Genomic DNA, 11,738 nt, shown 5'->3' on the forward strand with positions numbered 1-11,738 from the left:
CAACAGAGATGTTGAATAACTGTGTTCAGAACTAAGTATATGCAAGTGTTTGGAAGGATAACAGAACATTAGAAGTTGTGAGGCACAAACTGAAGTTTGAACAAAGCAATGTACAGTTCTATTATGACAAAGAAAAATGTTATAAAGGAGTGGAAAGGGTTGTTGAGAGTTTTTTTTTTTAAGTAACTAAATTCGCACATGCTGGCAAGCAGTAAAAATGTGTCTCTCTGAGGGGATGATCCGATGTTCTGTGGCAAATTTTTAAAGTTCATGTTGATCTACGGAGTAAAAATTACAGAGCATGGGTATTAATGGCAATCCAGCTGTGGGTCTTGCATCTCTATTTCAGGTATACAGGTAATTAGCCCCTTTAAAAAGGGAAATAGGCGACTAAACTAAAATAATGAAACTCGGGATAAGCATACAGCACTTCCATTGACTATTCTGTACTGACTAGTTCTTAATGGTAGCAACGTTTTATTTCCCAGGTTTATTTTAGTTGTGCTATATAAATATAAATAGCGCCATGGACACTGCTACAGAGATGTCCATTCAATCTGCAGAGCACCACCTCCTGTGTGATCACAGATTCCCAACAGTCAGCCAACTTGGAATATCACTGTCTACAGTGTTTAACTGTTTTATCATTCCAAAATGTCCACCACTTTTAGAGGCAGGATGAAGCTGTCTTGATAAAGCAATGATACGATATGTAAATTATGATTCCAAGATAGCCAGCAACTACCATGTTTAACTGTATATATTTTATTTTGCAAGCACATGCGACTTACTATAAATGGGTGAATGCAGGAATTAGTCAGTGGATGGATGTAAAGACTTAAGAGGCACTTGCAGTGATAAACCAAACTTACTGGCGTTGTCAAAACTTGTTTTATATATTGATACCAAATCATAATGCACTTGTATTCAAGTTTAGTCATTCCCAGAAAAATATTGTTAATACTTCCTTTGCAAGCAAATTAAAAGTAATGAAGTAATGTCCTATATCTGGGCTTGCCACATCGAATGTTCACTTAATTGCAGCAGCTTCAAAATGCAGGAGCATAACCCGTGACCGATGTCAACAGACTGGCCGATGTTACACCAGAGCCAACTCAACTTCACTGCTGCACACGAGATCCTAAATTGTGGGCGATTGTAATGGCTAAGAATCCCTTTCAGCGTTACACACCCCTGCGTCTCTTGCATCTGGAGTGACGAGCCTCGTAACGGTCTGACATTTCTTTTCAAAACTATAGTGAGCAGTAGGTCATCACTTAATTGCCTTGACTCTGTACAGTTGGACATTTGACCATTAGCTGGCGTCACAAAGCCTTGATATGTAGTAAAGTATATTATTAAACTAATACTTAACTAGGGCAAACATGGGGCAGCTACAGCAATGTTTACCTAAACAATGTGATACTGACACTGAAATGTGTACACAGATGGTGCACTGCATGGCACAAGGTGCATCTATATATTTTAACCATGAAATTAAAATGTGTACCTAACATTGACATAGTGGGAGTGTTATGGCAACTCAACTTGCGCAACTGTGAAACTTGCATGGCAACGTGTACTTAAGTGGGACACTGTGATACTTGCTTTTAAATATGTATCTAGTGATAATAATGCAATATTAGCACGTAAAAACTAACAAACCGGACTCCACTGTATTTCACCAGCACCGATATTAAGCTTGCACACAAAGTATCCTTCAGTTAGCAACATGAACCATGTAAGTACCATCCTGATATGACTTACAGCAGCACATAATTGTGCATCTTTCAGTTATATAACAGAAACACAATATCGAGAAACGGAACCATACCAAAAAGAGCAATGTTAATTGTGCTATATTTTCTGATACACTGATCCAAGCAATTGATTGAGTGGTACAATCACAACAATTTGCATTCCACCTCTTTTCACAGTGTCACTTCCGCTGCGATATGGATTACAAATTACATGTGTTGTTAATAATCATGACTCCGTAGCAGAGGAGGTGCTGACCAGGGTCATGAAACGTTTTCACTTTTTATTACTACGAACGCGGGCGAGAGGGTGGTTCCAAGAGAATGTGTGAAACAGTTGTCACGGGCATGTCCTGGTTCCCAGCAAACTGAAGGATGTCTATTGTAAGGTAAGGTAATATTATAGAAGGCCGAGCATTCAAAGCTGTGCCTGCGATACAATAGTTAATGGGCTTAACGGTGTTCGTGGGAGGATTATTACTGAAACACCACTTTTTTGAAGAGACACTGCAGCTCATCCCTTTGTCGCTGGTTCCGTAATTGCTTCTCACCCAACCAACCCTTGCCCTCAGGGACACCATGGCACTGGGCCTCATCCTCATTATGCCCACTAGGTCACAGACTCCAGGACATTGGCGCTAGACCCGCTCTTCTTCATTTACCTTGCAAACTTCACCATCAATCAAGGACTAGTACTGGCACTAAACCCAAGTATGCACACCTCCAACTTCCACTGAAGCACGAGACTGTTTTACCTGTCTGCGCTCCTATCAAACCTCCACTTGAAGGGTGATTGGTACTAACCTGTGCCCTTCTATGTGCCCACGTAAAACTCAGACTTAGGACTTTTTACATATCTGTGTCACGCGTTGAGGCTTTACCTGAGGGTGGGCCTCTTTCCCTCTGCATGCTCCGCGAGCAAAGGGCTATACTGTCATTATTACCACTGGGATAACTTCCTTTTTGCGTTGGGAGGGGGTGGGGGGAGATTTCCAGATTGTGTTCATCTTTACCTACCTAGCACCTCTTCGAACGACTTCTGTTTGAAATGCTCCGCCTGTAATAAAATGGTATCTAAAAAGCATTACACTACTCCTATGAGCTGGGTCAGTGCTATATCAGATATCCTGGAGTCAAGCAGAACACATGGGGTGGGTGAGCTGATGTTGTCTGCACACTATAAGCCATTCATTCAGAGACTTGTTCCAATGATTTCTGCAGGAGATTCAGTGCCTACATTAGTTATTTTACTGTGAACTGAGATAGGACACACACATCTCTGCAAAAGATGCATTAACCTCTTGAGCTAGGTTACTGTGATTCGAATATGTGACGAGTCACTGTGTCGCAAAATAATACCGTATATGATGCGTTAGCTTTATACTGTTGTCTGAGACTACTAGAAACGGTTGCATGTGCACGTTACACGACAAACTGTACATATCGAGTTATATCACAGTTTTCTGTATAGCACAAATCGCAAATGCCTCGGCTTCCCGCAACAGCTGGGAATCTCGAAAAAGAGACCGTGGTGGGCGACGTCAGGGTCTCAAAAGTAAGTGAAGCGAGACAGGGTACAACAAGAAACACACATACTTTTATAGAGTTTATTTGATTTGTTTTTCTTGATCAGCTCCTACTTCGGCTCTTATAGCTAAGATTAGCAACTGTCTTCCAGCCAAATCCAAGGGCGCCTAGCCCTTCTTTCACATACCATATCTATCGACTCTCCTACTAAGTCCACTCTAATATCGCTCTTTTTATCCCGCACCTCTCTTCTGGTGCATTCATTCGCTCTATAGAGTCTGCTGCGTATGTCCAGGTCTCATCATCCGCACTTACCTCCAACTTCTCGCAGCCGCCCACCTTTCAAGTTTTCCTTACCCTCAACTTCTTGCTTCCTTCGCAATGCCAAATTTCTCTGCTTCAGCTTGTCACTCCGCTTCGCGATCCTCCTACGGAGTAATTTCATCTGCAGATCCGCCATCCTGCCTCGACCGGAGTTATGCACATGTGGGTGAACCGGAAGTGAATCTTGACTATCCTGACGCCATTAAAGCATGAACATAGAGGAAAGAAATCCACCAGGTCACGTGGGCTGCGACCACACCTGTATGTTCGCCATATTGTAACTATTTATATTGTCACTTCTATGCTCCTGCAGCCAAACATTATACTGTATCCACGAAGATTTTGTAAAACGTGTTACTTTATACAGTCGTGATATTCACTAATCAAACTGCTGGAATATTTCGATTCTAATTTTGTAGAAGAATATCATAGTTGTATCTTTATGGTTTGTAGCTTCACTCGTCTAGCTTTGAAAAAATATGCGTTTATATGTGTTCTTTGTTTAAGCTTCCGCCACAAACTGAAAAATGTGTCAGTATTTCAAGATTTGCTGACGTCCTTCCAGATTCAGTGCAAGATTGTTGTAGACAATCGTTTTCCTCTGTCAACCATTTGGGGGACTGAAGTCCTATCGGAAATCCGAAAACGTCCGTCTGTTAGTGGCCTGGAACGTAAATACCAAAAGTGGATGACGTTGGCGCTGGAGGAGAATACAGTCACTCGACTACGCCCGCTGTGTTAGATTTTATTAAAGACACGGAGGCGAGTATTATGCTTTTCTCTTTTCATTTATTTCAAATAGCAGCGGGGTCAAACTACAACACCCATAAGGCTAAAGAACAATAGCCAATGGGAGAAGAAAGGTAGTTCGTTAAGTAACCAATGAACAGCAGTATGTCCCCTAAGTAGTTATTTTGTCCACCAACAGCCTTCTTTTCTTGTGCAAGGGATCAGAAAGTAAAGAATGTGGGAACAATAGACAATACAATAGAAGTTGCCATTAAAACAGAAAAAAGTCCTTGAAGAAAGTTCACAAACTGGTGTATGCCCTGTAAGGAGACCACAGGATCTGGAGCAGTCCTGGAGAAGTTGTTTGAAGAGAAGGTAGCCTTGTCCTTTCGAAACTGAAGATTGTGGTGAACATAAGGATGCAGACTGCATAGTGGTAGATGGTGCTAATAGGGGGGGAGAAAAAAACAAAGTTAATCATCTGTGGTGGGATAATACTCGCCTCCATGTCTTTAATAAAATTAAGAATTTCCTTCATAAATACTAGGAAAATCTACATTTTATGGGAAGGGACAGAGGCTCATATTATGTTTGTTCAAAGTGAATTAATTACTGAAATTGAAACATGTTGAACAGGTTTGCAATAAAAGGCTCTAAAAACCTTATCGTTAGACCAGTCAGCCGATCTGAGAATGTCCTCCAAACGAGAACCAGCCCAAAAGTCCTTGGAAGCCATAGCTCCTCTGGATGAATGGGCACCAAAAGCAGAGGTATCAATGCCAGCCAATGACATAACCCATTTAACCAAATGGGCTAGAGTAGGGGAGGAAACAAGTTTAAACAGTTTTTGAAAGGAAATAAGCAATTGGATAGGAGAGGATGATCTCAGATCGGCTATCTTAAGTTCGTAAGACTTTAAACATTGTCCTACACATAACTTAGGTTGGTTTGGGAAATATGGGTAGAAAACAGTAGACAAATTGGTTTTTGTACGTCTATGAACTGAAAAAAGGACACCTGTGGGGGTAAATTGACGAGCAGAAATATCAAGAGCTTTAACATCAGAAAGGCGTTTTATAGAAATAAGACATAGGGCCAGATGTAGCAAAATGCAAAATTGCGACTTGCAATTTGCGAGTCAATCCGACTCGCAAATTGCAAGTCGCAATTTGCTATGCAGTACGGTGTCTCAGACACCGACTGCGACTCGCAATGGGGTCGCAATGACCCACCTCATCAATATTCATGAGGTGGGTCGCAAATTGCGGCCCCATTGCGAGTATAGGCACTCGCAAACAAGGAGGCCTGCTGTAGTCAGCAGACCTCCGTGTTCGTGACTGCTTTAAATAAAGCAGTTTTTTTTTTTTTAAGTGTAGCCCGTTTTCCTTAAAGGAAAACGAGCTGCACTTAAAAAAAAAAACGAAACCTTTAGTTTCGGTATTTTTTCAGGGCAGGGAGTGGTCCCTTGGACCACTCCCTGCCCTGAAAAAATATTTGTGGGTCCAGTCACAAAGTGGAAGGGGTCCCATGGGGACCCCTTCCAATTTGCGAGTGGGTTACCATCCACTTGAAGTGGATGGTAACTGCGAGTCCATTTGCGACCGCGTACGCGGTCGCACATGGAATTGCATCCCACTGTGAGTCGCAAATAGGAAGGGAACACCCCTTCCTATTTGCGAGTTGGAAATGCATTTTGCGAGTCGGAGCCGACTCGCAAAATGCATTTCTGCATTCCGGTGAGGCTTTTGCGACTCGCAAACGGCGTTTTTGGCCGTTTGCGAGTCGCAAAACCCTTGCTACATCTGGCCCATAGTAACATAGTAAGTTTAGCAGATAACATTTTTAGTGAGAGAAGCAAGTTATCAGGCCATGAAACAAACATATTTACGACTACATTGACATCCCATACGGAACTGTATCTAGGCAGAGGAGGATTACAAAATTTTACTCCCTTTAAGAGTCGGCAGATCAATGGATGTTCTCCTACAGGTTTTCCGTTGACGTAAGGATGAGAGGAAGAAATAGCTGAACGATACAAGTTAATAGTGCAATAGGATTTACCTTTACTGGCTTTAGCCGCAAGGAAATTGACTATTGAGAAGACATCTGTTGAAAGGGAATTGATGTGCCTTCCCACGCATTAGCTATCCCATAAACACCAGGCAGATTTGTATGCTTTCTTAGTTCCCTAGGACCAGGATTGGCTAATGAAGTTTGTAGCTTCCTCTGAAATGCCCGGGACAGGGAAAGACTTCCTGAAATTTTCCAGGCAGAGAGAGTTAGAAGATTGTCGGTAATGAGGTTGTGAAGAAGACCGTGGGGATTGGATAGTGTAGGAAAGTACCATCTTGCCTGGCATGTTACCCCCATATTTCACTGTATATATGTTGTTTTAGTTGTATGTGTCACTGGGACCCTGCCAGCCAGGGCCCCAGTGCTCATAAGTGTGCCCTGTATGTGTTACCTGTGTTATGACTAACTGTCTCACTGAGGCTCTGCTATCCAGAACCTCAGTGGTTATGCTCTCTCATTCTCTTTCCAAATTGTCACTAACAGGCTAGTGACCAATTTCACCAATTTACATTGGCATACTGGAACACCCTTATAATTCCCTAGTATATGGTACTAAGGTACCCAGGGTATTGGGGTTGCAGGAGATCCCTATGGGCTGCAGCATTTCTTGTGCCACCCATAGGGAGATCTGACAATTCTTACACAGGCCTGCCAGTGCAGCCTGAGTGAAATAACGTCCACGTTATTTCACAGCCATTTACCACTGCACTTAAGTAACTTATAAGTCACCTATATGTCTAACCTTTACCTGGTAAAGGTTGGGTGCTAAGTTACTTAGTGTGTGGGCACCCTGGCACTAGCCAAGGTGCTCCCACATTGTTCAGGGCAAATTCCCCGGACTTTGTGAGTGCGGGGACACCATTACAATGCGTGCACTATACATATGTCACAACATATGTATAACGTCACAATGGTAACTCCGAACATGGCCATGTAACATGTCTAGGATCATGGAATTGTCACCCCAATGCCAAACTACCTTTCCCGGGGTTTCACTGCAGCTGCTGCTGCTGCCAACCCCTCAGACAGGTTTCTGCCCTCCTGGGGTCCAGCCAGGCATGGCCCAGGAAGGCAGAACAAAGGACTTTCTCAGAGAGAGGGTGTTACACCCTCTCCCTTTGGAAAAAGGTGTCAGGGCTGGGGAGGAGTAGTCTCCCCCAGCCTCTGGAAATGCTTTGATGGGCACAGATGGTGCCCATCTCTGCATAAGCCAGTCTGCACCGGTTCAGGGATCCCTCAGCCCTGCTCTGGCGCGAAACTGGACAAAGGAAAGGGGAGTGACCACTCCCCTGACATGCACCTCCCCTGGGAGTTGCCCAGAGCTCCTCCAGTGTGCTCCAGACCTCTGCCATCTTGGAAATAGAGGTGCTGCTGGCACACTGGACTGCTCTGAGTGGCCAGTGCCAGCAGGTGACGTCAGAGACTCCTTCTGATAGGCTCCTTCAGGTGTTGCTAGCCTATCCTCTCTCCTAAGTAGCCAAAGCCTCTTTTCTGGCTATTTAGGGTCTCTGCTTTGGGGAATTCCTTAAATAACGAATGCAAGAGCTCATCAGAGTTTCTCTGCATCGCTCTCTTCACCTTCTGCCAAGGAATCGACTGCTGACCGCGCTGGAAGCCTGCAAAACTGCAACAAAGTAGCAAAGACGACTACTGCAACCTTGTAACGCTGATCCTGCCGCCTTCTCGACTGTTTCCCTGGTGGTGCATGCTGTGGGGGTAGTCTGCCTCCTCTCTGCACTAGAAGCTCCGAAGAAATCTACTGTGGGTCGACGGAATCCTCCCCCTGCAACCGCAGGCACCAAAGAACTGCTTCACCGGTCCTCTGGGTCTCCTCTCAGCACGACGAGCGAGGTCCCTTGAACTCAGCAACTCTGTCCAAGTGACTCCCACAGTCCAGTGACTCTTCAGTCCAAATTTGGTGGAGGTAAGTCCTTGCCTCCCCACTCTAGACTGCATTGCTGGGAACCGCGTGTTTTGCAGCTACTCCGGCTCCTGTGCACTCTTCGAGGATTTCCTTTGTGCACAGCCAAGCCTGGGTCCCCGGCACTCTAACCTGCATTGCACAACCTCCTGAGTTGTCCTCCGGCGTCGTGGGACTCTCTTGTGCAACTTCGGGTGAGCACCGATTCACTCCACTTCGTAGTGCCTGTTCTGGCACTTCTGTGGGTGCTGCTTGCTTCTGAGTGGGCTCTTTGTCTTGCTGGACGCCCCCTCTGTCTCCTCACGCAATTGGCGACATCCTGGTCCCTCCTGGGCCACAGCAGCATCCAAAAACCCTAACCGCGAGCTTTGCAGCTAGCAAGGCTTGTTTGCGGTCTTTCTTCAGGAAAACACTTCTGCACGACTCTTCACGACGTGGGACATCCATCCTCCTAAGGGGAAGTTTCTAGCCCTTGTCGTTCTTGCAGAATCCTCAGCTTCTACCATCCGGTGGCAGCTTCTTTGCACCCACAGCTGGCATTTCCTGGGCATCTGCCCACTCTCGACTTGATCATGACTTTTGGACTTGGTCCCCTTGTTCCACAGGTACTCTCGTCTGGAAATCTATCGTTGTTGCATTGCTGGTGTTGGTCTTTCCTGCAGAATTCCCCTATCACGACTTCTGTGCTCTTTGGGGAACTTAGGTGCACTTTGCACCCACTTTTCAGGGTCTTGAGTAGGCTATTTTTCTAACCCTCACTGTTTTCTTACAGTCCCAGCTACCCTCTACAAGGTCACATAGATTTGGGGTCCATTCGTGGTTCGCATTCCACTTCTAGAGTATATGGTTTGTGTTGCCCCTATCCCTATGTGCCCCCATTGCATTCTATTGTGACTATACATTGTTTGCACTGTTTTCTATTGCTATTACTGCATATTTTGGTATTGTGTACATATATCTTGTGTATATTTGCTATCCTCATACTGAGGGTACTCACTGAGATACTTTGGCATATTGTCATAAAAATAAAGTACCTTTATTTTTAGTATATCTGGGTATTGTGTTTTCTTATGATATTGTGCATATGACACTAGGGGTACTGTAGGAGCTTCACTCGTCTCCTAGTTCAGCCTAAACTGCTCTGCTAAGCTACCATTTTCTATCAGCCTAAGCTGCTAGACACCCCTCTACACTAATAAGGGATACCTGGGCCTGGTGCAAGGTGTAAGTACCCCTTGGTACTCACTACAAGCCAGTCCAGCCTCCTACATTGGTTGTGCAGCGGTGGGATAAGTACTTTGCAACTACTTACCACTTTGTCATATTGTACTTTTCATAAGAGAAAAATATACAAAACAAGTTCAGTGTATGTACACCTAACCAAAAAGTTTTGCTTTTCTTCTCTCACTTCTTTACTAAGTGCTGAAAAGTACCTCTAAAAACTTTCAAAACGTTTAAAAAGTTTGTTTTCTGTTCTTTAAAAAGTTCTGAAACTTTTTCTTTCTTTTTCTGTCCCTTGAACCTTTTCTGTCATGTCTGGTACAGGCCAAACTCTTGATCTGGCCAGCATAGCTTATGACAACCTTAGCTGGAAGGAAGCAAGGAGTCTCTGCATAGATAGAGGTTTAGGGGTAGGGAAGAATCCCTCAAGACAACTGTTGGTTAATATGCTCATTGAACAAGATAAGACATTAGGTGGCACTTCTGGTGAGAAATTAGCTGATGGTTCCCACTCTGATTTTGGGGCACCCCTAGCAAAAGATTTGGGAGGGAATCTTTCCAACCTGCCCCTTAGCAGGGCACCTAGCATAGCTGGTACAAATGTGAATTCACATCACAGTCATAGGGCCTGATTCAGACCTTGGCGGACGGCGGAGGCCGTCCGCCAAGGTTCCGCCGCCGAATGACCGCACCGCGGTCAAAAGACCGCGGCGGCCATTCAGACATTTCCGCTGGGCCGGCGGGCGCTCTCCAAAAGAGCGCCCGCCGGCCCAGCAGAAATGCCCCTGCAACGAGGACGCCGGCTCAGAATTGAGCCGGCGTAGTTGCAGGGGTGCGACGGGTGCAGTTGCACCCGTCGCGTATTTCAGTGTCTGCAAAGCAGACACTGAAATACTTTGCGGGGCCCTCTTACGGGGGCCCCTGCAGTGCCCATGCCATTGGCATGGGCACTGCAGGGGCCCCCAGGGGCCCCGCGGCACCCCCTACCGCCATCCTGTTCATGGCAGGTTTCCCGCCATGAACAGGATGGCGGTAGGGGGTGTCTGAATCCCCATGGCGGCGGAGCGCGCTCCGCCGCCATGGAGGATTCATTGGGGCAGCGGTAAACCGGCGGGAGACCGCCGGTTTACCCTTTCTGACCGCGGCTGAATGCCCTCGGGAGCACCGCCAGCCTGTTGGCGGTGCTCCCGTGGTCGGTGACCCTGGCGGTCACCGGCCGCCAGGGTCAGAATGACCCCCAGAGTGTTAGAAAGGGAGCTCAATAGATTGAGAGTGGAAGAGTCCAGGCTGAAGCTTAAAAAACAACAGCTGGATCTAGACAGGGAAGCATTTGACTTAGAAAAAGAAAGGCAGAGGTTGGGGTTTGGACCCCATGGTGGCAGCAGCAGTATTCCAAATAGTCATCCTGCAAAAGAGCATGATTCTAGGAATCTGCACAAGATAGTTCCCCCTTACAAGGAGGGGATGACATTAACAAGTGGTTTGCTGCACTTGAGAGGGCCTGTGTTGTACAGGAGGTCCCTCAAAGGCAGTGGGCTGTTATCCTATGGCTATCTTTCAGTGGAAAGGGTAGGGATAGGCTCCTTACTGTGAAGGAAAGTGATGCCAATAATTTTACAGTTCTTAAGAATGCACTTCTTGATGGTTATGGCTTAGCCACTGAACAGTACAGGATGAAGTTCAGAGAAACCAAAAAGGAGTCTTCACAAGACTGGGTAGACTTTGTTGACCATTCAGTGAAGGCCTTGGAGCGGTGGTTACATGGCAGTAAAGTTTCTGACTATAAAAACCTGTATAACTTAATCCTGAGAGAGCATATTCTTAATAATTGTGTGTCTGATTTGTTACACCAGTACCTGGTAGACTCTGATCTGACCTCTCCCCAAGAATTGGGAAAGAAGGCAGACAAATGGGTCAGAACAAGGGTGAACAGAAAAGTTCATACAGGGGGTGACAAGGATGGCAAGAAGAAGGATGGTAAGTCTTCTGACAAGGGTGGGGACAAATCTAAAAATGAGTCTTCATCAGGCCCACAAAAACACTCTGGTGGGGGTGGTGGGCCCAAATCCTCTTCAAATCAAAACAAAGAAAAGAAACCATGGTGCTATTTATGTAAAATAAAAGGCCATTGGACAACAGATCCCAGTTGCCCAAAGAAAAGCACCAAGCCTCCTACCACTACAACC

General features: G+C 45.5%; 1 protein-coding gene across 1 annotated transcript in view; it reads right to left on the minus strand.

Moving 5' to 3' along the window:
* The window catches only part of DDX18 (DEAD-box helicase 18), a 194,036-nt gene extending 190,227 nt beyond the window's left edge, over window positions 1–3,809 (minus strand). The window contains exon 1 of the mRNA XM_069224345.1: window positions 3,642–3,809. Coding sequence (XP_069080446.1) covers window positions 3,642–3,744 — 103 coding nt within the window. The 5' untranslated portion in view covers window positions 3,745–3,809. The remainder of the gene's footprint in view (window positions 1–3,641) is intronic.
* Window positions 3,810–11,738: the final 7,929 nt, after the last annotated feature.

This window comes from Pleurodeles waltl, chromosome 3_1 (genome assembly GCF_031143425.1).
Source record: "Pleurodeles waltl isolate 20211129_DDA chromosome 3_1, aPleWal1.hap1.20221129, whole genome shotgun sequence".
Lineage (NCBI taxonomy): Eukaryota > Metazoa > Chordata > Amphibia > Caudata > Salamandridae > Pleurodeles > Pleurodeles waltl.